Source organism: Cuculus canorus, chromosome 1, assembly GCF_017976375.1.
Source record: "Cuculus canorus isolate bCucCan1 chromosome 1, bCucCan1.pri, whole genome shotgun sequence".
Lineage (NCBI taxonomy): Eukaryota > Metazoa > Chordata > Aves > Cuculiformes > Cuculidae > Cuculus > Cuculus canorus.
This window is the reverse complement of record NC_071401.1, coordinates 21,799,543-21,823,870: the sequence shown is the minus strand read 5'-3', so window position 1 is coordinate 21,823,870 and position 24,328 is coordinate 21,799,543. Positions and strand designations below refer to the sequence as shown.

Genomic DNA, 24,328 nt, shown 5'->3' with positions numbered 1-24,328 from the left:
CACTAAATAAAGTTCCAACTGGCCTGGTTTCTAGGCTTGCTTTTAACTTTTCCCCTTTTTTGGCCATTTTATAAAAGATACTGCAATGTTTTCTACTTTATTTTTACCCAGACATGAAATAGCTAACAATAACTCTTTTTCAGTAGTGAGTTGAAACATGTTGGTTCAGATGAATAAATATGAGATTTGGGTGTTAAAAGAAGAATTCCAACCCTGTTGTTCTACTTCCTTGTAAAGAGGCAGATAAACAAGAAACTTTAGTTCCTCTATGTAGACTGATTGTAGGCACAAATTTATGCTACCTTGAATACAAAGAAACAATATAAACCTGTGGATTAGTAAATTAAGATTTTTGTAAGATCCTTTTATGCTCAATAAAACTCACAGAAGTTCTCATCAGTACATTTTGCAGAATGCTTTTATTGTGACAAATTTAAATAGAATAAATGCATCTGAGTATGAATAAATTCTGCTCAATCCTTCTAACATCATCATGTTTGTGAGTTACTTAATCTTAGCTGAATATGGGAATAATTTATTTGATTTCTGAGTACAATCCTATGTGTTAAAGCAGAGCTGGTTCTGAATTTCTTATTGAAACAACTACCTCCTGCTTCTCTTTATAGAAAAAAAATGTGACTCATTTCTTGTGGCTTCATCATCCATGTTTAATTTATGTAAAAAACTTATGGTCTGGTACCACGTAAGTATCACTGGCATATGAATCCAAATAAATATATGAATCGCTTAGGATGTAAAGATGTCTCAGCACAATTGAAGTGTTTTAAGGTTATTAACCACTAAATTCTCACCTTTCTACTCAAATACAGATTAGTTCCTTAGATTTCAAATGCCTTGAGCTTGTAGGACTGTAATTGCTTCTAAGAAAATGTATAAATAAAGGGCCTCAATCCTTCATTAGGATGTAAAAGGGCAGAACCTGAAAATCCCTCAGATCCTGTTGATTTCTGAAGTGATTCACAGATAAATAAGGTGCTTTTTTTACCAAAATTCTGGATTTGCCATTGGAGTAGATGACCCCCTGAGGTCCCTTCCAACCCAAATTATTTTTTGATTCTACTCTTCTGTCAGAAGGTAGTAAATTCTCTTAGACAGCTGCTCCTCCTGGAGCCAAATACTTGTTAATATAACCCTTAAGGGGATAAACCAGAGTAGATTTCAGAGATACTATGTAATTAATTCCGGAGGAGGCTTTGTCCCTGGTCTCAGACACATGAACTGCACCTACAGAAAAGATAAAAGTTAAGGAAACAAAGTAAAAATGAATAAAACATATAACATGTTGTTTTATAATTCAGTTAAGCACAGTGAAGTATTGAAGTTACCACTGAGCTTTCTGGAAGAAAAATATGTTACCAATATTTTGGGAAGCATGAAATTCTATAAATCATTATTTTCTGACAACCTAGGGATCATAATTGATGTTTTCTCACATTCACAAAAAGCAAGTAATTGGGTAGTAGGCAGGAATGCTCAGTCTTTTGAAGGACTTTTATTTTATTAAGGTTATTGGTGAAACCCTGAGATAGCAAGAGAATCCTAGTGAAGTGCTTAGCATACTACTTTATTGTTCATTCAGACTGTAGCAGTATCTAACCTGAGAGCACAGCTCCACTATGCTAGGCATGGTCCAGATGTAATTAGAGAAAGACCCTGCAAGGAAAAAGAGATTTTCTAAGTGGGCAAAAAGATAAGAGTGACTTATCCAAGGTCACAGGGCACATCAGTGGCAGCACTGCAGTCAAAACTCACACCTCCCGACTCGCAGGCCAAGAATCACCAAGCCAACACAAGCATGAGGCAAAAGATGTAGCTGAAATTTAGGCTCTATGAATCCAGGGCTCTTTGACAGCTCTGATTCTTCTTCTCTGCTGCAGTATCATTAAAAGCAAGCCATGATCAGTGACTTACAACAACCAAATAACCTTGCTCTGGCGCGTCTGCAGCCATTCACCACACAACTTTGCAATTCTCCTCCCCAAGCTGCCACTCAGCCTGGACTGTTTGATGCCGGCTGCCTTTGTGAAGCTTTTGAAATTAATGCTTTATATCCTGTAAAACAGCTCAGAAGGGAAAAAAATGTCACTTTTACATTTTTAGGATGATGCTCTTATTCTCCTCACAGCTGAGTATTGGTGGCAGCTCGTGAGCAGAATAGTAAGAGGGAGTTTTTCTTGGGCTTTCCCAGGCCTGTTTGCCTGGGCTGTGAGGAGCCATACTTCTTCTCATTTGGTTTTTGCTGCAGTTAGCCTATAGGAAGTCAACTGCTCAGCAGAGGCTACCTCAGCGTGTGTGCTTGAAGAGAGAATACACGGCCCTCAGCCATTTGAGCCAGATTGTGCCATATTCCCCATCTTTGGGGACGGAGAAGGCCCTACATTTCTCCTGCTCCCTACTCCTCTTCTCTAATCCTTTGCCAGTCAAGTGGCTGTATCTGTGTCTCTACAACATGCCAGTGCAAATACTTCTACCTGTGAGCTCAATAGACTTTCTCCAGATCTGCTAGCCATCCCGTAGGGAAGAACTTAGTCTACACCAACAAAGGAAGTTCATACTAACTCATTCAGAAAGAATCCTCCCAGAATAGTCAAAGTGATGATATGCATCTCAAAGGACTAATCTAGCTCTCTGGGGAGCAAAATCAGCTCTCAGTCATGCAGACGGTTCAAGTCTGAGTTAACACAATAGCAAGTTATAACAATTAGAAGTTTCAAGCCTTGGGCACGCACACTGCAAAGGCACCATAAAACATAAAAAAATTCTCCTGTAAACTAACAAAAATTGTCCCAAGAGCAGTGAAATAACTGACACTTGAACGGTCACAGTTTGTATTGTCTCTCAGTTCCCACTATAATCATTACCGCTGTTCCTCCTATCACCTACAACAGCCCTACAATACCAAATACCAAACCTAAAGTTATTGATATGCCCTCAGCATGCCTCCTACGCCTCTTCCTTGTCCTCAAAATGTCTTAGTTCTCCCATCTCCCATCTCTAAATTCCCCAATGCAGCACTCCCTCAGCCTGTCACGTTCTGTTCGCAGCCCCTGGGAAGCTGTCATGGCAAAAGGCACCACGCACCACAGCCGATGGGTAATACCTGCGTTAATTGGGCGGTTCACACACACACACTGTCTGGTCAATTGGATGGACTCTCTTGCAGAACAAGAGATTTGAGTAATTTGTGGGTCACTCCTCTACTTAATCATTGGTTTTCACAAAACCTGTTATAATATATAAATATTAACAGTTATTATAAATGTATAATACATTTGAGGCCTCCTGCCAAACCAGGCTGATGTGTCCAAGAGATTAAAAATCTCTTGATTTTTAATTTGATTTTTAATCAAATTAAATCAAATTAAATTTTTAATTTGATTGCCAAGAGAACTTGTGGAAAGGCAGATGGATAGGAAGACAGGATGTTCACATAACCTTATTTTTTTTTCTCTAGGAAAACAAGCTAAAAAGAAAAAAAACCCACACATCAAAAATGCATTGTTTGTATCTATGCATTATTGCATTATTGTCAGCCTTAATTAAAATCTGTTTTCAGATCCAAGTTCTTTACTTTGTACCAGGATAGAACAAAAGAAAAAAAGTATAAGTTTTATCAATTAATTTTGAAGAAAAGATTGATTGGCAGATGAGCTGTTGTGCATAAACATGAAAAATCCTATAGAACTTTTTTTTAAAATTAATTAAAATTAATATTAACTTTCCTCATCTTAGCATTCCAAAAAGCTAAATGAGAACTTCACAGTGGAGCTACTCGATGAGTGCATTTTGTAATTGGTTCTTCTTCATTGAACTGGGAGGAAAAAAACAACAACCAAAAAAGCAGCATCATGCATTATACACTACAAAATCCTGAAGGGAGATGATGGGCATTTGACTTTCCTCATCTTTAGAGGGAGATAAGAATAAAATAAAATTACCTTGGAAAAAAATACATACAAAATCAGTCAAATTGTAAAGCCTCTGCTAAAACACTACTATTGGCAAGTTACACAGGGGAGTGGGGGGAAAGTAGCTCCTCTGACCGTAATGTGTATTTTTTTTTAACATTTACAAATTATTTTTTACTTAGCCACGCAGGGAGCCTACTTTCAACCCTCAATTTGAAAATCATGGAGGCTTTATAAAGTCTTCCACCTGCATCTCTTTTTTGCATCACAGTTCTTTATCCTCTAAAGGATGAAAACCCTGGCATATAAAAACTTTGTTAAGCTGTCACTATCAATAGAGTAAAAAAAAAATGGTTGACAAAGAAGAAACAAATTGCATCTTCGAATAAGTTTCCTTCATGCTCTTGTTAAAAGCTATAACCTCTGATGTTAACTAAATTTAACCCATTCTGACCCTCGCAGTGGCCCTTAACCTTTTCTTTATTCTGCTTCCTGTGATTGCTGAAGAAAACTGGCCCAGCCATTGGAAAAGCACTCTCTGTTGCACACAAAGCCCCAGCCCCGCTGCTAGTCTGTCAGGAGGGATAGAATAGACGGGGAGGTCAGCACCTGTGCTGAGAAGCAGGTGACAGGGAACTGCTTGGACCATTCTAGGGCAAGTTGTAATAGTTTCTACCCTTTAAATATCACACTGTAGTTTCGGGTATTCAAGGCAGCGAAGTTCACATTTTCTTTGTGAATGCAGACTTTAAACAAATTAATCTATTGCTGTTCAACTGACTGTAAAATTAGTAGATTTACTGTTGCAAAAAAAAAAAAAAAAAAAAAAAAGGAGAGCTTTCACTTCCACTTTAATAAGGTCACGGATGTGTCCTAGGCTGCCAACAAAAGCAGCTTTTAAAATCTTCGCAGCTGAACCCCAGCAACTTGCAAAGGCTGTAGAACAATGTCTTAGATGTACAGTGGAAACTCCTCTCCCTACAGTCAAGATGTAAAACCAGGCAGTTAAAAAACCTTCTACACTAGGAAGTTTTAACTTTAATTGTGTCTTGCCCCAGGGACCCACGGGCTTGCTTTATGATTAACATTTTAATAAATTCAGTCAGCCTTGCTTTTCTGGGAGCAAAATCAGTTCTTTGCCTGGATTTAGTAAATCAGACCAAGCAATTTGACGGCAGAGCATGCATCTTCAATAGATTGTTTTAATTCCTGCAACAGAGGCAGATCTCAGAAACGAAACTTGGAATACTTTGGCTGTTTCAGCTGTCTTTGTGTTTTCTGTGTAGAGCGTCAGTTAGCAGTGACTGGTTAGCATCCAATAGAATTTCTGGGTTTGCTTTAATATTTTGGTGTCTCTTGTTAGAATAAAATGAGAGAAGTTATGTAGGAAGCAACTTTCAAAAGCTGGGGATGGAAGAGGAGTAACTGAGCTACTGCAGAATCCAGGCTCTGAACCAACTACATCCCAGAATTTCTGTGTCCTTTAAATACTTGTTTTCTCTGATGTGTTTTCTGCCATATGGCAGCACTCAGCTCACCACAAGGGAGTTTTTCATCTGAGTTAAATGCAAAAGTCTTTTATAAACGCTAACAGGAAAAGGAATACTAAGGAGTGCATGGGGAAGCCTATGGCTCCTCTCTGAACCAGGGGACTGAAGAACGACATGGCCATGGTTATACCTAGCAGGAAGGTGGAGGTGAACCATGGCAGCTGCTGCTAAAGAGCGGGGGTGGAGAGGAGAGGGTTTCTCCAAGTCTTCCCTAAAGCTTCCCTGCTGAAATGCCCTGCGAAAGAAAGAAATATACAGATAAACAGGCAAACAGACATGCATAGTGTACATGGCCCTCCAGGTGTTCAGTACTTTTGAAAGCACAACTGTGCAGGAGACTAATCACAGATTTAGTAATAAGACTGGAAAAAAATGCTGTCCCACCCACTACTACTAAGCCCCAGGCATTGCATAAACCCAACAGTATCACTAACAAATTTTTGATGATCTTGTTTGGCACTATAAACATTTTGGACCAGATAGTGAGAACTACAGCTCCAGTTGAGAAGGCAACAAGATGTTCGTGGCAGACCAAAATAAGACCCATCCTCCACCCAAAGCCAGCAGATATGAGCTCCTTGGAAGTGTAAGGCACTTCAGCAGTTCACTTCCTCCTCCCACAAAATGAATGATTGAAGTCTGAATGAGAGTAAACTAGAGCCTTGGGTCTCCAGGTGAGCACTCTGACATCCAGCTAAGGGCATTCTCATTCTCTGTTGGGTATTGCAAGCAGCTAACCGTACTCAGAACAAATAGCTTCAGGGGAAGATAGACCCTGAAATGCAGGAGGACTGGAACAGCTTCCAACATCCTCAGGCAACTATCAAACCCTTGGTCCCACCACAGACCAGTTGTGAATGTGGAGGAAGCTTCCCAGTAGCATCTTGAGTCCTGCAAGGCCACATTAATAACATCCACACTGGCAGATCACCACACTGTTCGTGTTTGAGGGTGAGAAATCTCTCCATCAACCATCCTTTCTCTTTCTCATATATTTGCATTTTAAATCCTCTGAGGCAAGAATCATCTATGGTTTGGCACCAGGTCTAGCAGAACAGGCCTTGATTTGGCACAGAAAATAATAAAGTGAAAACAACTTTGCTAACCAGCCTGGGAAACTAAATGTCAAATGGAAAAAAAAAAAAGACAGATGCAGATTTAGGAATTAAAAAACCAAATGACTGAGAATATTGTCAGGGGTGGGCAGAGGATGATGTGCATCAGGCAAAACAGAAGGGAGAAAGTTATTATTCACTGCATTTATTATGTTAGTGTCTTTCAAATAATTAAGACTGCAATCCTACGGTGGGATACATATAAAATACAGGCCCCGGACAATTACAGTATAAACAGTCATGAGACAAAGGACAAGGAGAAAGAGTACAATGAACTCCTAGAAAGATCAAGTTAATTGATGACAAACAGCATGAGGAGGCTGCACTATTTCTTGGCACACTAAATTTAATTCGAAAGGCATGAAGTAAAACAAACACCAGGTTTAAATTTAACGGAATCAAATAAAGGGAAGAGAGAAGAAATGCAAATTGTATGCTCCAGAGTACCTTGCTTTCATGCAGGTAGTTGTTATCACTGTGAAGAGGATTACTAGCTTTACTGCTCCTACTATCATTGCTGAAAATTATCTGTCTTATGGGGATGGTTCTCAGAGATACAACAGTAGCTGTCTGCAAACTGTGCCACTGACAAGCTCTTCTCTAATGCATATTGCAGAGCTGAGGATGAAAAAAAGATATCTCTCCAAGCTCAGGCTCTGCCAAAACTTCCCTTCATGGTTATTCAAATTCTGCACTTGATTTCTAGACCATGAAAGGAACACTAAAACCCATTTTTGTCTCACCTTTTCTTATTGTGGAATATTTCACTCTCCACAAATGGATACCATAGAATTTCAATAATTTATGTTTCAAGTGCACCAAACTGAGATCCAGTTTTCTCAGGCACACTACTGACAGAATAGATTGCAACCACTGTTCCCAAAGAGCAAAGGCATAAAACCTGAGCAAAATCAATAAACAAATAAAAGGCAGGACCGAAAAAACAACCATTTGCATAGGACAAGTGAAACTACAGTTGTCAGCCAGGCTGTTAACACAGCTCACCATCTACTTGGCTAATTCTGTTAATGGCAATTTCCCATGTTCATTATGGCAGGCACAAAGTTTTAATAATGTGCTATGAATGAATTTCAGATTGTGAGCTGATTTAGTAAAGTTTTCTGGATTCACGCACAATTACTATACGATGCCTTCTGTGAAGATGGAGAGCACAAAACAGTGACAGATCTTTTTACATGTGCGTACCAAAATGACTGTACCAAAACGACTGTACCAAAACAACCAGAGCATGGAATTAAACCATTCTAGAACCACAGTTAAGAACAGAAAGCTTTCAAAGCAAAAGCCATGAAGCTTAGATTTTCATTGAATTTCTCCTTTTCTGGGCGGAGAGGTGGGAGAGTAAAATGGGGCCACTTAGTTATGGCCCAAAGCAAGTAAGATAAAAAGTCCTGATTTTTTTTAAGCAGGAAGGACAGCGAAAAAAACACTCTCTCCCAGTGGTTTCCCATGCCTTCATTTTATACCAAGTTCTGAACACAGGCACACTTTCGGATGAGTGTTGTTCCAGCCCAGCTGGCCAAATAGCATCCCTAAATAGCCACAAACACCTCAGCTCCTGAAAAGCCATTCTCATCACACACTGCTCCACACACGTGTTGCCCCACCAAAGCAACGGAACAGCAAACTCACACACTGCTTAGCATTTTATTCACTGAGTGTCTTACTTACAGCTGGGGACCTGGGGTTTGTACACGAATTTCAGATTCTCTTTCAAAGGCAAGCTTTTCTATCTCCAGATTGAAAGGAGGAGACTGCAAACCTAAGGCAGAACAGCCTAACAAGGAAGGGAACAAATCCAAACACTCCCAAGCAGCTTTCCTATGGATTTGCACAGTGCTGCAAATGCACACGCTGCTGACCCCTGCAGACACGTCCCTGCCGTGCAGCACCCACACCTTGGGCACCCACACCGTGACATAGCCCACAGCACAACATGCCCTGGCTCCGGGCAGTCCTTGCATGCAACAGCAGCCCACACCATGCTGTGCTGAGCCACAGCGGTGGGCGCAGGAGGAGATGGAGGGAGTGACTTGCTCTGGTACGCAGCCAGCTTCTTCGATGACTCCAGTATACAGCCTCAACAGACATGAAAAGCACTCCACATGCACATCATAGAATCATAGAATCATAGAATAGTTTGCATTGGAAGGGACCTTAAAGAGTATAGTATAGTATAGTATAGTATAGTATAGTATAGTATAGTATAGTATAGTATAGTACAGTTTGGGTTGGAAGGGACCTTAAAGATCATCGAGTTCCAATCCCATGGCAGGGACATCCCACTAAATCAGGCTGCCCAAGGCGCCATCCAACCTGGCCTTGAACACCTCCAGGGATGGGGCAGCCACAACTTCTCTGGGTAACCTGTGCCAGCGCCTCACCGTTCCCATGGTGAAGAAATTCTTTATATCAAGCCTAAATCTGCCCCTTTCCAGTTTGTACCCATTTCCCCTAATCCTATCACTACAAGCCTTTGTAAACAGTCCCTCCCCAGCCTTCTTGTAGCCTCCTCTGACCCAGGACTCTCAAGCCTGTCCTTGTACAGGAGGTGCTCCAGCCCTCTGATCATCCTTGTAGCCCTCCTCTGAACTTACTCCCACAGCTCCATATCCTTCTTATGTTGAGGATTCCAGAACTGAACACTATACTCCCAGTGAGGTCTCACAGGAGAGGAATAGAGGGGCAGAATCCCCTCCCTTGCCCTGCTGGCCACACTTCTTTTGGTGCAGCCCAGGACACAGTTGGCCTTCTGGCCTGTGAGCGCACGTTACAGGCTCATGTCAAGCTTCTCATCAACCAGCACCCCCAAGTCCTTCTCTGCAAGGCAGCTCTCAATCACGTCATCCCCACTCACAGCCACAAATTACCTTCCCAGGAGGGCCACAGCCAAAACCATCTCTTAGCAGTGGTCCTTTGACTTACATACAACGCCCCCAGTGCAGCAAAGATACAGAGAGAATCAAGAAAGTGACACAACTCAACACATCCAGGAAAACAACCCACCAATGGCATACGCAGAACCAGAGAGACACAGCACGAGTACATTGGCATGGAAATATAAGAGGAGCGTACAGATACAGAGAAGCTTGACATGAGCAGGCAACACGTGCTCACAGCCCAGAAGGCAAACTGTATCCTTGGCTGCATTAAAAGAAGTGTGGCCAGCAGGTCAAGGGAGGGGATTCTGCCCCTCTATTCCTCTCTTGTGAGATCTCATCTGGAGTATTGTGTCCAGTCCTAGAATCCTCAATGTAAGAAGGATATGGAGCTGTTGGAACGGGTCCAGAGGAGGGCTACAAAAAATATCAGAGGGCTGGAGCACCTCCTGTACAAGGACAGGCTGAGAGAGTTGGGCTTGTTCAGCCTGGAGAAGAGAAGGCTCAGAGGAGAACTTATAGCGACCTTCCAGTACCTGAAGGAGACTACAAGAAAGCTGGAGAGGGACTGTTTACAAAGGCTTGTAGTGATAGGACTAGGGGGAACGGGTATAAACTGGAGAGGAGCAGAGTTAGACTAGACATAAGGAAGAATTTCTTCATTATGAGGGTGGTGAGGCACTGGCACAGGTTGCCCGCTCAGAGAAGTTGTGGCTGCCCCATCCCTGGAGGTGTTCAAGGCCAGGTTGGATGGGGCCTTGGGCAGCCTGATGTGGTGGGAGGTGTCCCTGCCTGTGGCAGAGGGGTTGGAACTGGGTGATCTTTAAGGTCCCTTCCAACCCAAACTATTCTATGATCCTATGATACACAGACAAGTACAAGCATCCGTAGAGAGACAGTAACTCTCTATACACACACAGAAATACATCAGTATATACCCAAGGCGTACACAACATGCACAACCAGGGGCGTGGGCAGACGGGTATACAGCCAGGCTGGCAGGTACACACACCCCCTGTGCACACACAGTCACAGAATGGCAGGGGCTGGAAGGTTCCTGCAAGGGGTGTTGGAGTAGATGACCTGTAAAGGTCCTTTCCAATCCAAAACAGTCTATGACCTCTGGAACTGATACCAAAAATGCCAGCAAGAACTCCATAAGGCTCATTTTGGACTTTTGAGAAAGCAAGCAGCCTTTATCAGGCTTTAACATGAGGGAGTGATCTCCCATCAGTCACGTGAAACCAGACAAGAGCTCGGGACAGAATATATTTCCCACTTACATGCATGCATATAAATTTCCCCAGAAATTTCGTGTGCATTCTGTCACTCTCCGAGGACTACTTTTAATGTTATGAACTTCATAGCAGTCAAATCTCTTGCTAATGTGGAGTCATCTCTGTGCCCGACCTTGCATTTGAGATAGGGAAAAACTGCAGAGGCAGTTTCGGAGGAGGTGTTCGGCACAGACTGTGCCTCACGCAAGACGTTATCATCTAATTTCATCTGTATCATCTAATGAACAGTGTCTGGAAAAGCACCGTGTGAAAGAAAACACGCTCTCAGCGAGACATTCTGCCTAACTTTCGAAAATAGAGTTACTTAGATTAAACTTTACTTTAGCTTGAATCAAAATAGTCCACTTCTTGTGACAGTAACTACGTTGTGTATGAGGAACCATCTGCTGCAACGCCCCTCCCCCCCGCGGTCCAGTGAGATGCCGAGCCGGGAGCCCGCGGAGGGGGAAAAGGAAGAGGAAGGGGAGGAGGATGAGAAGGAAGGGGAGGAGGATGGGAAGGAAGGGGAGGAGGAGGAAGGGGAGGAAGGGGAGGAGGTGATTCGCAGCGTAGCTGTGGCGGCGGGTCGGGGCTCGGCTCAGGTAGGAGCCGCCCGGCGCGGGGGGCGGTGCACGGGGAGCGCTCCCTGATACGGAAAATACCCCCAAACAGACTCTCTAGGACTTGTTTTGGAGTTCTAGAAAGCGGGCATCCTTTATAGGGCTTGGGCAGCACGAGGAGGGATCTCCATCAATGGGGTGCGACGAGACAAGAGCTCCGGGAGGACGGGTTTCTCGCTTAGATCATAGAATAGTTTGGGTTGGAAGGGACCTTAAAGATCGTCCAGTTCCAACCTCCCATCAGACCAGGCTGCCCAAGGCCCCATCCAACCTGGTCTTGAACACCTCCAGGGATGGGGCAGACACAGCTTCCCTGGGCAACCTGTGCCAGTGCCTCACCACCCTCATAAAGAAGAAATTCTTCCTTATGTCTAGTCTAAATCTGCCCCTCTCCAGTGTATACCCATTGCCCCTAGTTCTGGCCACGCCGCTTTTGATGCAGCCCAGGACATGGTTGGCCTTCTGGGCTGTGAGTGCACATTGCCGGCTCATGTTGCTTCTCATCACCCAGCACCCCCAAGTCCTTCTCTGCAGGGCTGCTCTCAATCATATCATCCCCCATCCTGTATTGAAATCATAGATTGCCCTGACCAAGGTGTAGGACCTTGCACCTGGCCTTGTTGAACCTCATGAGGTTCGCACAGGCCCACTTCACCAGCCTGTCCCTCTGGATGACATCCTGTCCTTCTCATGTGGCAACTGCACCACTCAGCTTGGTGTCATCTGCAAACTTGCTGAAGGTTCACTCAATCTCACTGTCTATAACATTGATGAAGATATTAAACAGCACAGGTCCCAGGATGGACCCCTGAGGGACACCACTTGTCACGGATCTCCATCTGGACTTCAAGCCATTGACCACTACTCTCTCAATACGACTATCCAACCAGTTTCTTATCCACTGAACAGTCCACCCATCAAATCCATCTCTCCAATTTAGAGAGAAAGATGTTGTGCGGGACCATGCCACAGGCTTTACAGAAGTCCAGATAGATCACATCTGTTTGTTTACCCACGTCCACCGCTGTGGTTACCCCATCATAGAAAGCCACTAGATTGGTCATACTGGACTTGCCCATGGTGAAGCTATGCTGGCTGCCACTAAATCACCTCCCTGTCCTCCATGTGTTTTAGCATAGCTGCTAGGAGGATCCATCCCATGATCTTCCCAGGCACAGAGGTGAGGCTGACAGGTTGGTAGTTCCCAGGGTTGCCTTTTCTACCCTTTTAAAAATGGGCACAATGTTACCCTTCTTTTACTCACCAGGGACTTCGGTTGCCGTGACTTTTCAAATATCATGGAGAGTGGCTTGACAAACGCGTCTGCCAATTCCCTCAGGACTCTGGGATACAACTCAACAGGTCCCATAGCCTTATATATGTTCTGGTTCCTCAGGTGGCCACGAACCTGATCCTTCTCTACAGTGGGAGGGGTTTTAACCCCCCTGATCGCCATCTTGTTGTCCCATGGTCCAGGAGGGGTGAGGAGAGCGGTTATCAGTGAAGACTGAGGCAAAAAAGTTGTTGACTACCTCAGCCTTCTCCTCGTCTGTTGATACAACATCACCATTTTCAGCCATCAGTGGGGGTACGTTCTCTTTAACCTTCCTTTTCTGATTGATGTCTGTAACAATCTATTTTTCATTTGCAAGTGGGGATTTTAGGCACATGACTGCTGTTTTCCAGTCCATGTATTGCAGGCAAGTCTTATCTGTGTCTATGTTTTTCTCTTTATTCCTACAAGCTCTTTTCATTTAAGTAGAAGAAAAATATCATTATCCGTGTTTTTATTACATGTTCTGGTGAAGTACCTAGACTAAGTTGTACTTTCCAAACAATTAATGCTACTTAGGTGCATGCTTTCTGCGTGTAAGAAATCTAAATAGTTTTGATAACTGGAAAAAATCAGCTTCCTCTAAATAGGAATGTGCCACCCTAAATGTAATGCTTGTGAAAAACTTGGAAAGTTGATCGATACTTTAAGTGTCTGATAATAGGTTTAAAATTAAGGCATTGTTTTCACTTTGAAGCATGGCTGAATCTGTGGAACTTGAGCTTAAAAGACAGTAAAGATTTTTTTTTTAATTCCTTTTTAAGGTTAGTTAAATAATATTAGGGCTTAATCCATGTAAGACCAAGTAACTAGCTCAATTACTGCCGCAAAATGACATTTGGAAAACAGAAAAATACACAATTTGAGGTCAGTGCTACAAGAAGCAAGTTGCACAGCAGCTGGGATAAACCATATTTTCAAGTAAACCAATGGTTACTTTGTCATGTTTTAATGCCAAGGTGAAGATTTTCCATTTCTTACTCTGTATGGTCTAGGCTTTGAAATTCCAGATCCTTTCAAAGCATAAAAGAGTCAGACTGTGGATATTGGGATGGCTGCTGATGGACATTGCACGGATCGCTACTTCATTCACTACATGATTAAGGTGGTTCAGAATTAATGTGGCTTAAATGAAACACTTTCCAAAGAAGAGTATCAAAAGTGGGAAGAAAGTCCTTGTGTTAAGATACTGCATGAAAAAATCCTGACTGAAAATATTAGGTGTGGCATGTCTTTTTATTTGACAACTCCCTCTTAACCATTGGCTAATCTCTGGATACAAAACAAAGGTGTTTAAGAGTCAATACATTTGTGAGAAGGAATAAACTATAAGGTTTGGATTCTTTAAGAGTTCTGGCTCAGATTTTAAAATACTGAAGATATCATCACTCTTCATAAAGTTTGTTCCTTTGTCAGATTTTCTCTGTGCATTAAAGCCTGTTCTTACTGTGAAATTACTCAATTGCTCATTCTGTGGAGTAGCATCGTGCAGTTTTAAGGACTATGGTTTACTGAGCTAGAGTCATGTCTTTCTAATATAACTAGAAGAATCTAACAGATGGGGGTAACTTGTTTTTCCTTCTTCCCCAGAATGACAACCTTTTGCATGATGAAACTTTTATGTCAAGCAACCAGAAATGAGAAGAGTTCCACAAGAAGATTCTTTGGTACTCTTCTGACACAAACACCACAGAAGAGGGTCTACTGTCCATTCTGGATGGTGGTACCTGATCCTGGAAAGTCAACTGTGTTTGCGCTTGCACAACCATTTTGCACAGCTGAAAAATCTCATACAGAACCAAAAAGCAAAGCAGTATTTGGAAGTGTTGGGCGAAGAATTCCCTATCGGATTTTGCACGTAATTAACCAGGATGGAGAGAGCTTAGGAAATATGCATCGAGCAGAGGCACTCAGACTCATGGATCAACATGACCTGAAACTTGTTCTCCTTCGTGAGAATGTAGATCCTCCTGTATATAGACTAATGACGGGGCAGCAGATTCACGAAGAACAGCTTAAACGTGCAGAGAAGCAAAAAGCAAAACCAAAACCAGGTACGTACATTGTCGACACTACAACACTGAGCACTTTAAAAAAATGCTGCATTAATGAAATCCTCTTACTTGCATTTGCATAAATCCAAAGCAATGTCACGCAGTTCGTGATATTAAGGATTGGCAGTGGTGAAAATAAAATTTTGGATTAGTGTTCCACAGAGAAGCCTTCTATTGCCTTCTCAGGATTTGCTATTTTGGCATGTTTTTTTTTAAAAAAAACCTATATTTAAGTAAATATAACTAGACTGGTTCTATGAGACTCACTGAATTTCTGTGCTTTTACTAAGGCATGAAATGGCAAGCAGTTTTCAGAAACTGAGCACCAGATACAGCAAAATAATTACTTAATTCTTGTCACCAGTAGTCATGAAATTCTCTTCCTAGCTTGCTGCTAGGAAAACAAACTCTGGAGCCCTTCCTTGTACAAAAACCATATTTTTAACTTTTTTTTTTTTCAATATTGAACACTTTTCAGTGTTTTTCCTTTAGTCAGCCTGCTCCAGCAGTTTGCCAAACTGAGTTTGGCAAAGAGGTTTTAGAAAACACATCTTTGTATCCTCTTTTCTTATCCTCAGGCTAAGGAAAGTATCTGTACCTTGGGCAGAGTTCAGATTTTAGAGAGCAGTGCTATTGTGGTAGCGAGGTTTTCTGTTCCAGAAACTACAAGATGATTATTCAAATGGTATCGACTTCAGAAAAACTTTAGGGAGGAAAAGACCACAATTGTTGAAATATATTACAAGGCATTGTACTTCCAATCAAATATTGCACTTCATCATTCAAGCAAATGGGCGCTATCTAACTTCAGAGCTTTTATATTCAGCTATATTACTCACAGAATGTAGGAATTTACACACTAAGTCTTTAATTCCAGATCCAGCACTTACCTGTTTATCTTTTTTAGACCTGCATTGTGGGTGGTTATGAACAACACTGTCGCTCAAATAAAAATACTTTAAGCCTTCTGACCCTGAAGAGACTTCCCTGTGTGCCTCAAACATGCACTTGGTCCCTCAGTCATGACAGTCAGTGTGAGATGTCCAGTAGCCACCTTGTAAGGCGAGAGTGGTGCACGCTGAGACAATGAGATCGGGATACTGTCTGTATGAGAGCAGCACGGGGGAAGGGAGTTAAGCAGACAAAGCACTGTGTTGAAAGAGAGCATCTAATACAGGTTTGTCACATGGTAAGCCAACACAGTTTTAATTCTGTTTTAAACAGGAATAGTTCAGAAGGAGTTATCCTTTTCTTCAGCTATTGCCAAGAATGACTTAGAGACCAAGACTAAACAGATAGCACAGTGGATTGAAAAGAAATACCATGTTAAAGTTACCATCCGACAAGCAAAAGATAGCAATACAGACATGGTAAGTGGACTCATAAAAGCTGGACCAATCGATTTCATAAAATAGGTGTACTTGTATTAACTTCCTCTATTTGGTACTGCCACATTTTCTCCATGTCACGTACTGCTGAAATAACTGAAGGTCTGGGTCCCGTGAACGTAAAAGTTGTCCTACCATAAGCTGCATCAGTTCAAACACAGCAGTTCTAGATAAACAGTCTCACAAAGACAATTCAAATACCATGTATTCTTACAAATGCAGTTATAATACTGACTTTGACAGGAGTCTAAGCAGATCCTACTCATTTGCAGCACCACCTTTTTAACTGGGCTAGTGAAATTTTCCCATCTATGCCTTAAGCCAGTATGATTTAAAAGTATTCTGCTGTATTTTAGCTGGATTATTCCAAAAAACCAAACTGTTCTTCTGAAGATGCATTTGTGCAGCTGTGGCTGAGGTTAGCTTTTCACTGCTGTGTAGAAAATTACTGGGAATAATGTTCCAAGACTGGTGAAGTAAACATCTATAAAGATGTTAAGGAGCTACTGGCAACTTACCTGTATAATTGTCAGGCCTTGAGGCTTGTCTTCATTGTCATTTGCACAAATGGCTTTTTTATAAAGGTTACATGTAAGATTTTTTTTTTTCCTTCTAACGTGTGTAGTTTATTAGGTTTCCTTGATGATTCTCTCTACTAAATTACTGGGAAAAAAATGTGGTATCATTTCATTCAAAAGGAATAATATTTTTTATAGGAAGTTGAATTCACAGGGAAAGAGTAGCAGGAGGAAGAACTGGTTTTGGGAGGGAGAAGAACATTTCATGACAGTCTAGATTTGGGGTTTCCTTAAATTTAAAAGCTTATTTATGAGCTTAAGAGTTTGGCTTTTCTATGAATGCACTGTATCACTGAGTTCAATACTACCACATTCTGCCAACCTTAGTGCAATATTGACCCTTAGGAGGAGAGCCCCATAATGCCCAAATCTAACGGAAGAAAAGTCAGATGCAGTTATAATTACTTTCACCAAGGACCTTTGAAAGAAACAGGATGAGTGAGGAATTCAGCACAGTGTTAGGAAATGGCTTAATCCCTCTGGTGACTTTCCTAAACCTGCTTGTAAGTGAAGAACAAATGGTTAGGAAAGGACAAGCTGAACTTCTCAAACCAGAACTAGCATGTAGCCGATTTCAGCTAATAGCTAAGCCACAAGCAGGAGTGTCATTACAGAACAGCTTGCAATATTTTTCTATCTGTGTTTGTGTATTTAGTCCCTGTTTTTCTCCTTTTCAGTTCATGCTTTATGATGAGATTTTGGAGACTGTGTCTGAGAAAGCCACTTATCTTTCCAAACCGAAAGTTACTAGAGAAGGAGTGAGTACCTGTATTTTGAGACACATGTCTGACAGAGAGTTGAAAGCATACCAGAAGGCAGAAAACCAGAAAAAAAATACAGTAAAGAAAGATGAAAATGAAGATTTGAAGTCAAGTGAGTTGCATCAGTGACTTTATGAAGAGGTGTAAAAACATTTATTATTTTATTTAAAAAGAAAAAAGACTATAAACTTAATTAATAAAGTTATTGTTGAGCTGTCTCAGTTAGACTTTACTGAAGAGTCAGAATTTCAACAGTCGGAATTTCATTTTCCATGGGCTTATCCGTTGTCTTGCTTTCTGTCACAACCGTATCCTTTTCTGGCTGCTTTTTAGGAGGAATGTAGCCACTCAGACGAGAGGCTAAGCTCCTCTTTGGACGAGAATGATTTTCCTGGTAGAAATAAATCCAGAATTGGCAACTTAATGTATCTTTGGAGCAAAGACTACTAATGGGGGGGAGGGGGAGAAGAAGAAATCCACAAACAGGCCAGAACTGCATTATTTAAAGGAGCTTCAGAAATCAATAATCTCCCAAATTAAATAGATAGCTGGCCTGTTTTCCTGCTTGAAGTCACATTCTAAATGACATAATGCTTACTCTCTTCTGAGGTGACAGGGTAAGGTTGAGAGGGCCTTTATAAGAGTATAACTTACTTTCAAGTTCAGCTTTTTCTTTTCAGGATCGTGTACAACTGTGTGCCTTACTAGGCTCTGCTACAGTTACAAAGAGCAAGAAACAACAACAACAAAAAGAGAATTAGGTTTATAATTTCAGATTATGTGATTTGCATTAGGACAGTGTAAGAATACATACCTTCATTGCAAACACTCTTCCACAGCCTGGATAATCACAAGAGAATGGTCTTTCGTTCTCATGAAAAGAGAGGATATGGCTTTGAAGGTTAAATGCAGTTGTGTAAGTTCTCCCACATCCTTCTCTCGGGCATAGGTAGACTTCCCTCTTCGCAGCATGTATCTTTTTATGCTGCTTGAGGTAATCTTTCCTTTTAAAAGTCTTGTAACACTCACTGCAAACTATTGGCTCTGAGTGGGACAGATATAAGCAGAGCATAAATAAACAGTCTCTTACAGGAGCTCAGAATCAAACCGTAGTAGTCCTCTAGGACAATGCTAAAATCTACTTGAAATGCTAAGAACTCAGAGACTAGAAGAGAATAGTGCAGTATGAATTATCCAGATCTGAAATCCTACATTACACAATTTCTCATTAACTGAATGACAAAGTAAAGATAGTATACAGAGTAGCATTTTCTTCAGTGAAAGGTCTAGCCTGAGTGATAGCCACTTTACCGATAAAGCATTAATCAACGAGTTTGTCTAGACACAATGACAAGTTCATTAAATGAGTTCAGCAAGGATTCCTCTTCATATTAACAGTTTCTTTCCTATTTGTATCAAAAGTTAAATTCTGTTTATGAAAGCATTTGGAGTTTACCTGTATGACTTTCTTTATTATGTTTGAGAAGCTCTGTCCAAGTTTTTCCAGTATATGAACAGTTTTCTTTTTTGCATACATAGCCTGTTGGACAAGACAAATGTTTAAAATCACAAAGGTTCTGGCAAACACAGTCCGGTTTTAGTCCTGTTAGTGTTTGAAAATCAAAGGCCAGTATTCCTCCTCTCCTCCCACACTGCATGGTGATGAGGCAAGAGGAAATGAACATTAATTAGAACGTGAAAATCCTAACAGGTTTAAGGAACAATCCTTGTATCACCAACACAAGTCCAGAGAGGCTCTGGAATCCCTACCCCTGGAAATATTCAAAACTTGACTGGATACCGCTCTCACCAACCTGCTGTAACTGATCCCACCTTGAGCAGGGAGTTGGATCAGATGACTTCCAGGGGTCCTTTCCAACCTAAACAATTTTATGAAACTTTCTCTCTCCTTGCTTCAGTAAAACTATTCCCTCAGTAGCCATACACTTACACTGAAATAGATGAAAATAACTGTTATAGTATTTATTTCTATATTTATATTTGTATTACATATTAAAAAATTAAGATCTTGACCATACAGTAACATTCCAGAGTCTAAAGAGACCTTACCATTTTATCAAGCAGACAGCATGGTTTTTAAATGAACCACAGAAAGTCAACACTATTTAAAGCCCATGACTGGAAAGGTCAAACAAGTGATCAAGTCCCTGTCTTAAGATTAAGAGATGCAGTGCGAATTGCAGCTTTCAGGATATGGTTCCTAGTCCTTTGGGTTTGTTTGGGTTTTTTTTCTGGCACTGGAAAGCAGGTTAGCTGTCAACAGTACTGAAAGAATGGGCAGGAGTGTTAGCTCAAACATACACAACCACCTCCTGGCAATTCCATTTGTATACCTTTCACATAGGTACATTAACAACTTCAAAAATGCAAACCTACGTGGTTTTGCCAAGGCTCCATAGGAAATCTGTGGCAAAACTGGCAACTGAGCCTAATCTTTGGAGGTCTCGGCTAGTGCCCTCCCCATTAGCCCATCTCCAGAAGGTGGATTATTGACAAGGAAGCACATCAAGAGAAGAAATGGCTGAAGGAATCCTGAGCTACATTCAGCCTGCCTGTTCAGTACGTTGTGACTGCACACTGCAATGCTTTCCAATTGTATCACATTCAATTATTCAAAACAGGTGTTCTCCTTTTGTCTGTCTGGATCACTAGGCGCAGAAAACTTCCATGTCTGTCATACATCCCTGCATACTCTCTATACCAGAAGAAGTTGTTTTTCATTTGCTAAACCATAAGTGCAACAAGAAGAAAAACTGTATTACCTTCATGTACCTTCTCATGCCGCTTTAGTAGACTTGGAATAGAAAAGCACTTTCCACATCCTTCATAATTACACCTAGGTATAAAATACATCAGTTTAATTTCTGCCACTATATCCTTATTTTTTGTTCTTTAAGTCAAGAATGATTGAAGTAGACATAATAATCCAAGTTTCCCCTCACCTAGAGATCTGTTCTGTTCCCCTCCCACACTGTAGAAGTAAATTCCATTATATATTTCTAACAGAAGACCCTGATCCCTTTCAGAGTAAAACTATAGCATGTTTGCTGAAGTTAAAGAGCACCAAGCCTATTGCAGCAGACTGTTAAAACAGACTACCAAGCAAAGGACTACTACAAGAAATGTACTTGCGGCCATGACTGTAGTTTGCTTTAAATACTAAATCAATGAAAAGGTTGAGGAAAGGCACCTGTTTTCATCTACGTTTAAATGGAATTGTTAAAGTTCATTATTAAAATTGTGCACCTACTTGAAGGGGGGTTCATTGTTGTGGTGACACTGATGAACTCTTAGTTGTTGATGTTTCTTGAAAGACTGGTTACAGCCTTCAAAGTTGCACTATTAAGGAAATTAAGTTATCATTACAGGCCAAATAACAACACCCCAGTCCACACGTTCACTGAAATCCCAATCACAGTATTCAAACTCATACAAATATGGCATGATAACAAGTTGAAATATTTAACTAGGTACAAAAAGGAGCTTATTTAGCCTCCACTTTACAGCATCAAAGCAACTACTCACCACATATTGCTTTTGCTGATTTTCATGCTTGCGCTGAATGTGTTTCTTTAAGTTGGATTTTATTCCAAATTTCTCATTGCATCCATCAGCTGTGCACCTGAAAACAAACTGCACTTTTTATTATCACTCTCAAACAGCAATTTGTTTCCTAAGCAGATACAAAAAAATCACTGGACAAGAGGAATGCGCAAAGAATAAATAAAACTCATAACCCAAATATAAAAATTTGCTTTAAAGACATGAAAAGCCAGAGGCTAAGTTACAATCAAAAGCCCCAGGAAAACATACTAGGAGAGATTTTTAATAGAACACGCAGGAAATCCTAGCTCCTAATCCATGACATGCACCTAGTAAGGGTTTAGTAATAGGAGATAAGTGCCTTTCCCACTTTTAATTCTGTATTCTAGGAAGAGATGATAGAATCCTAGAATGGTTTGGCCTGGAAGGGAACTTAAAAATCATCCAGTTCCAAACCCCCTGCCATGGGCAGGGACAACTTCCACTAGGTCAGGTTGCTCCAAAGCCCCATCCAACTTGACCTTGAACAGCTCGAGGAAGGGGACATCCATGACTTCTCTGGGCAACTTGTTTCAGTGCCTCATCACCCTCACAGTAAAAAATTTCTAATTTTTTACTAATCTCATTCTACTCTCAAAAACCCTTCCCCCTCATCCTATCACTGCACTCCCCAATTAAGAGCCTCTCCCCAGCTTTCCTGTGGGTGTGTGTTCCTTGGAGCACCTATTATGGATCACTGCCAGGTAGGAGATTTTAGGCTAAGGAGATTCCCCGCCTCTCACGCTGTGTGTGCACTGTTATGACAAGACTCACAACACCAAAGCCAGGCATGCAGGCTCTATATCACCCACACTCCAGCTGCGACTCCCTTTCCCCACGGACAACTGTAATCCCTTTTGTGAAGCAAAGAACTTAGCCTCACTCAAACAGCTTTTCCCCAGTGTGGGTGAGAAGGTGTCGAGCACGGTGGAAATCCCTCGTGAAGCCTTTACCACAGCCTTCGTAATTGCAAACGTACGGCCTCTGCAAGATGGAGAAAGAGAGGGTTCTTGAGGGAGAGGGCTGTTTAGAGAGGGTTCTCCAGAGAGAATGTCCCTCCTAGGAGGCCGCCTTTCCTGGGCTGCCCCACTGGAGAGCTCTGCAGACATGCAGCCCCCACGCCTTCTGGGCACCCCACCAGGTGAAGCAGCTTCCCAGTCTCCCAAGGGAATGGGGCTGAGGCTATGCCTCTCACCCACACAAAACCCACCCAAGCAGGAACACAGACACGGACACCCGCACACAGACACGCGAGCACGCACGCATGCAGAAACACAGAGACTGATATGCATGCATGGGCACACAGGCACATGCACAGCTGCACATGTGCAAACATGCACACAGACATGCAAACACATACAAAAACACAGACACACGCAGGCACCCGCACACAGACACACAGATATGCATGCAGAGACACACACACACAGATGTGCACAAGCACAGACGCACATACGCACACACAGACACATGCACATGCATACACATACACACACATGCAGATGCACACACAGAGCTGCGCACAGACAGAGAGATGCATACACAGACACACATGTGCACACATGCAGAGACGCACACACACGCACGGATGCGTAAACACACAGACACACGTTCAGGTGCACGCACATAGACGCGCATACGCGCCCATGGAAGCACATGTACACGCACAGATGGGCACATGCAGACATACGCACACACAGATACACACACACAGATACACACACACAGATACACACACACAGATGCGCACGCAGAGACGCGCCCAGCGCCGCTCACCGCGCCCGTGTGCCGGCAGAGGTGCGCATCCAGCTTCCAGCTCTTGTTGAAGGTGGCTTCGCAGCCGGGGAAGGAGCAGATGAAGCGGCGAGCGACACCCGCGCTGCCGCCACCCCTCGGCTCGCCCCCCGCCCGCTCCATGCGGGAGCGCCGGGCAGGAAGCGGCGGGCGGCGCGGCGCCTGCGCGGGGTGGAGCCTCCAGAGCCCCGGGGGGGAGGGAGCGGGGGGTGGTGGTGGAGGGAGCGGGTTGGGGGAGGGACCTTAAAGGTCATGAACCGCCGCGCCTTAGCGTTTATGTTTGTACAGTTTTGGTGTTATATTTAATACCATTCATGTATTAAATATTAATGTTTAATTAATATTAAATAGTAATGTTAAATGTCAATTATTAAATAGTAATGTTGACGAGGTTTTGTGAGACCGGCGGGATGGAGTTCCAGGGATGGGGCATCCACAACTTCTGCAGGCAACCTGTTCCAGCACCTCACCGCTCTCATAGTGAAGAGTTTCATCCTAATGTCTAATCTAAATCTTCCCCCTTCCAACCTGAAGCCGTTCCCCCTTCATCCTGTCACTATTGCCCTTGTAAACAAGGTGGAGTAGTGGGCTAGTGTGAGCTTCATGAGGCTTGACAAGGCTAAGTGCAAGGTCCTACACCTGCGTTGGGGCAATCTGCAGTTTCAGTACACGATGGGAGATGATGTGATTGAGAGCAGCCCCGCAAAGTAGGACTTGGGGGTGCTGGTTGATGAGAAGCTCAACATGAGCCGGCAGCGTGTGCTCCCAGCCCAGAAGGCCAACCGTATCCTGGGCTGCATCAAAAGCCAGCAGGTCAAGGGAGGGGATTCTGCCCTTCTACTCTGCTCTTCTGAGACCTCATCTGGAATACGGTGTTCTGTTCTGGAATCCTCAATGTAAGAAGGCTACAGAACTGTTGGAACGGGTCCAGAAGAGGGTTACAAAGATGATCAGAGGACTGGATCACCTCTGTTATGAGCACAGGCTGAGAGAGTTGGGGTTCTTCAGCCTGGAGAAGACTCAGAGGAGATCTTACAGCGACCTTCCAGTACCTGAAGGGGCTACAAGAAAGCTGGGGAGGACTTTACAAAGGCTTGTAGTTATAGGAGAGGGGCAATGGGTATAAACTGGAGAGGGGCAGATTTAGACTAGACATAAGGAAGAATTTCTTCACGATGTGGGTAGTGAGGCACTAGCACAGGTTGCCCAGGAAAGCTGTGGCTGCCCCATCCCTGGAGGTGTTCAAGGCCAGGTTGGATCAGGCCTTGGGCAGCCTGATCTAGTGGGAGGTGTCCCTGCCCAATGCAGGGGGAGTGGAACTGGATTATCTTTGAAGTCCCTTCCAACCCAAACTATTCTATGATTCTATGATATTTAATAGTGTAATACTTAGCTTTAAATTTTCAGCTTGTTATTGTATGAAAAT

General features: G+C 42.5%; 2 protein-coding genes across 2 annotated transcripts; one reads left to right on the top strand and one right to left on the bottom strand.

The window, feature by feature from the left end:
• The first annotated feature begins 11,297 nt into the window (after window positions 1–11,297).
• Window positions 11,298–17,634, top strand: MTIF3 (mitochondrial translational initiation factor 3). The gene is made up of 5 exons (XM_009566464.2): window positions 11,298–11,373; window positions 12,788–12,979; window positions 14,315–14,778; window positions 16,003–16,148; window positions 17,422–17,634. The coding sequence occupies exons 3-5, from the start codon at window positions 14,316–14,318 to the stop codon at window positions 17,632–17,634; spliced, it is 822 nt and encodes a 273-aa protein (XP_009564759.1). The 5' UTR covers window positions 11,298–11,373; window positions 12,788–12,979; window position 14,315.
• A 100-nt stretch (window positions 17,635–17,734) lies between these two features.
• On the bottom strand, window positions 17,735–23,074 carry GTF3A (general transcription factor IIIA). Its single transcript, XM_054056027.1, has 9 exons — window positions 22,885–23,074; window positions 21,992–22,092; window positions 21,052–21,148; window positions 20,777–20,865; window positions 20,289–20,362; window positions 18,962–19,045; window positions 18,320–18,549; window positions 18,160–18,219; window positions 17,735–17,896 (listed from the first exon to the last, which is right to left on the bottom strand). Exons 1-9 carry the CDS (start codon window positions 23,023–23,025, stop codon window positions 17,735–17,737), a joined length of 1,038 nt encoding a protein of 345 aa, XP_053912002.1. The 5' UTR covers window positions 23,026–23,074.
• Between the last annotated feature and the right edge of the window lie 1,254 nt (window positions 23,075–24,328).

Excerpts from the sequence above, each read along its gene's own strand:
- GTF3A (XM_054056027.1), bottom strand. The coding sequence starts at position 23,025 with ATGGAGCGGGCGGGGGGCGAGCCGAGGGGTGGCGGCAGCGCGGGTGTC. Across the intron at positions 22,093-22,884 it reads TCTGCCGGCACACGGGCGCG|AGGCCGTACGTTTGCAATTA; the intron begins GTGAGCGGCGCT and ends TCCATCTTGCAG. Across the intron at positions 18,550-18,961 it reads TAATAAAGAAAGTCATACAG|AGCCAATAGTTTGCAGTGAG; the intron begins GTAAACTCCAAA and ends TGTCCCACTCAG.
- MTIF3 (XM_009566464.2), top strand. The coding sequence starts at position 14,316 with ATGACAACCTTTTGCATGATGAAACTTTTATGTCAAGCAACCAGAAAT. Across the intron at positions 14,779-16,002 it reads AAAAGCAAAACCAAAACCAG|GAATAGTTCAGAAGGAGTTA; the intron begins GTACGTACATTG and ends TGTTTTAAACAG. Across the intron at positions 16,149-17,421 it reads AAGATAGCAATACAGACATG|TTCATGCTTTATGATGAGAT; the intron begins GTAAGTGGACTC and ends TCTCCTTTTCAG.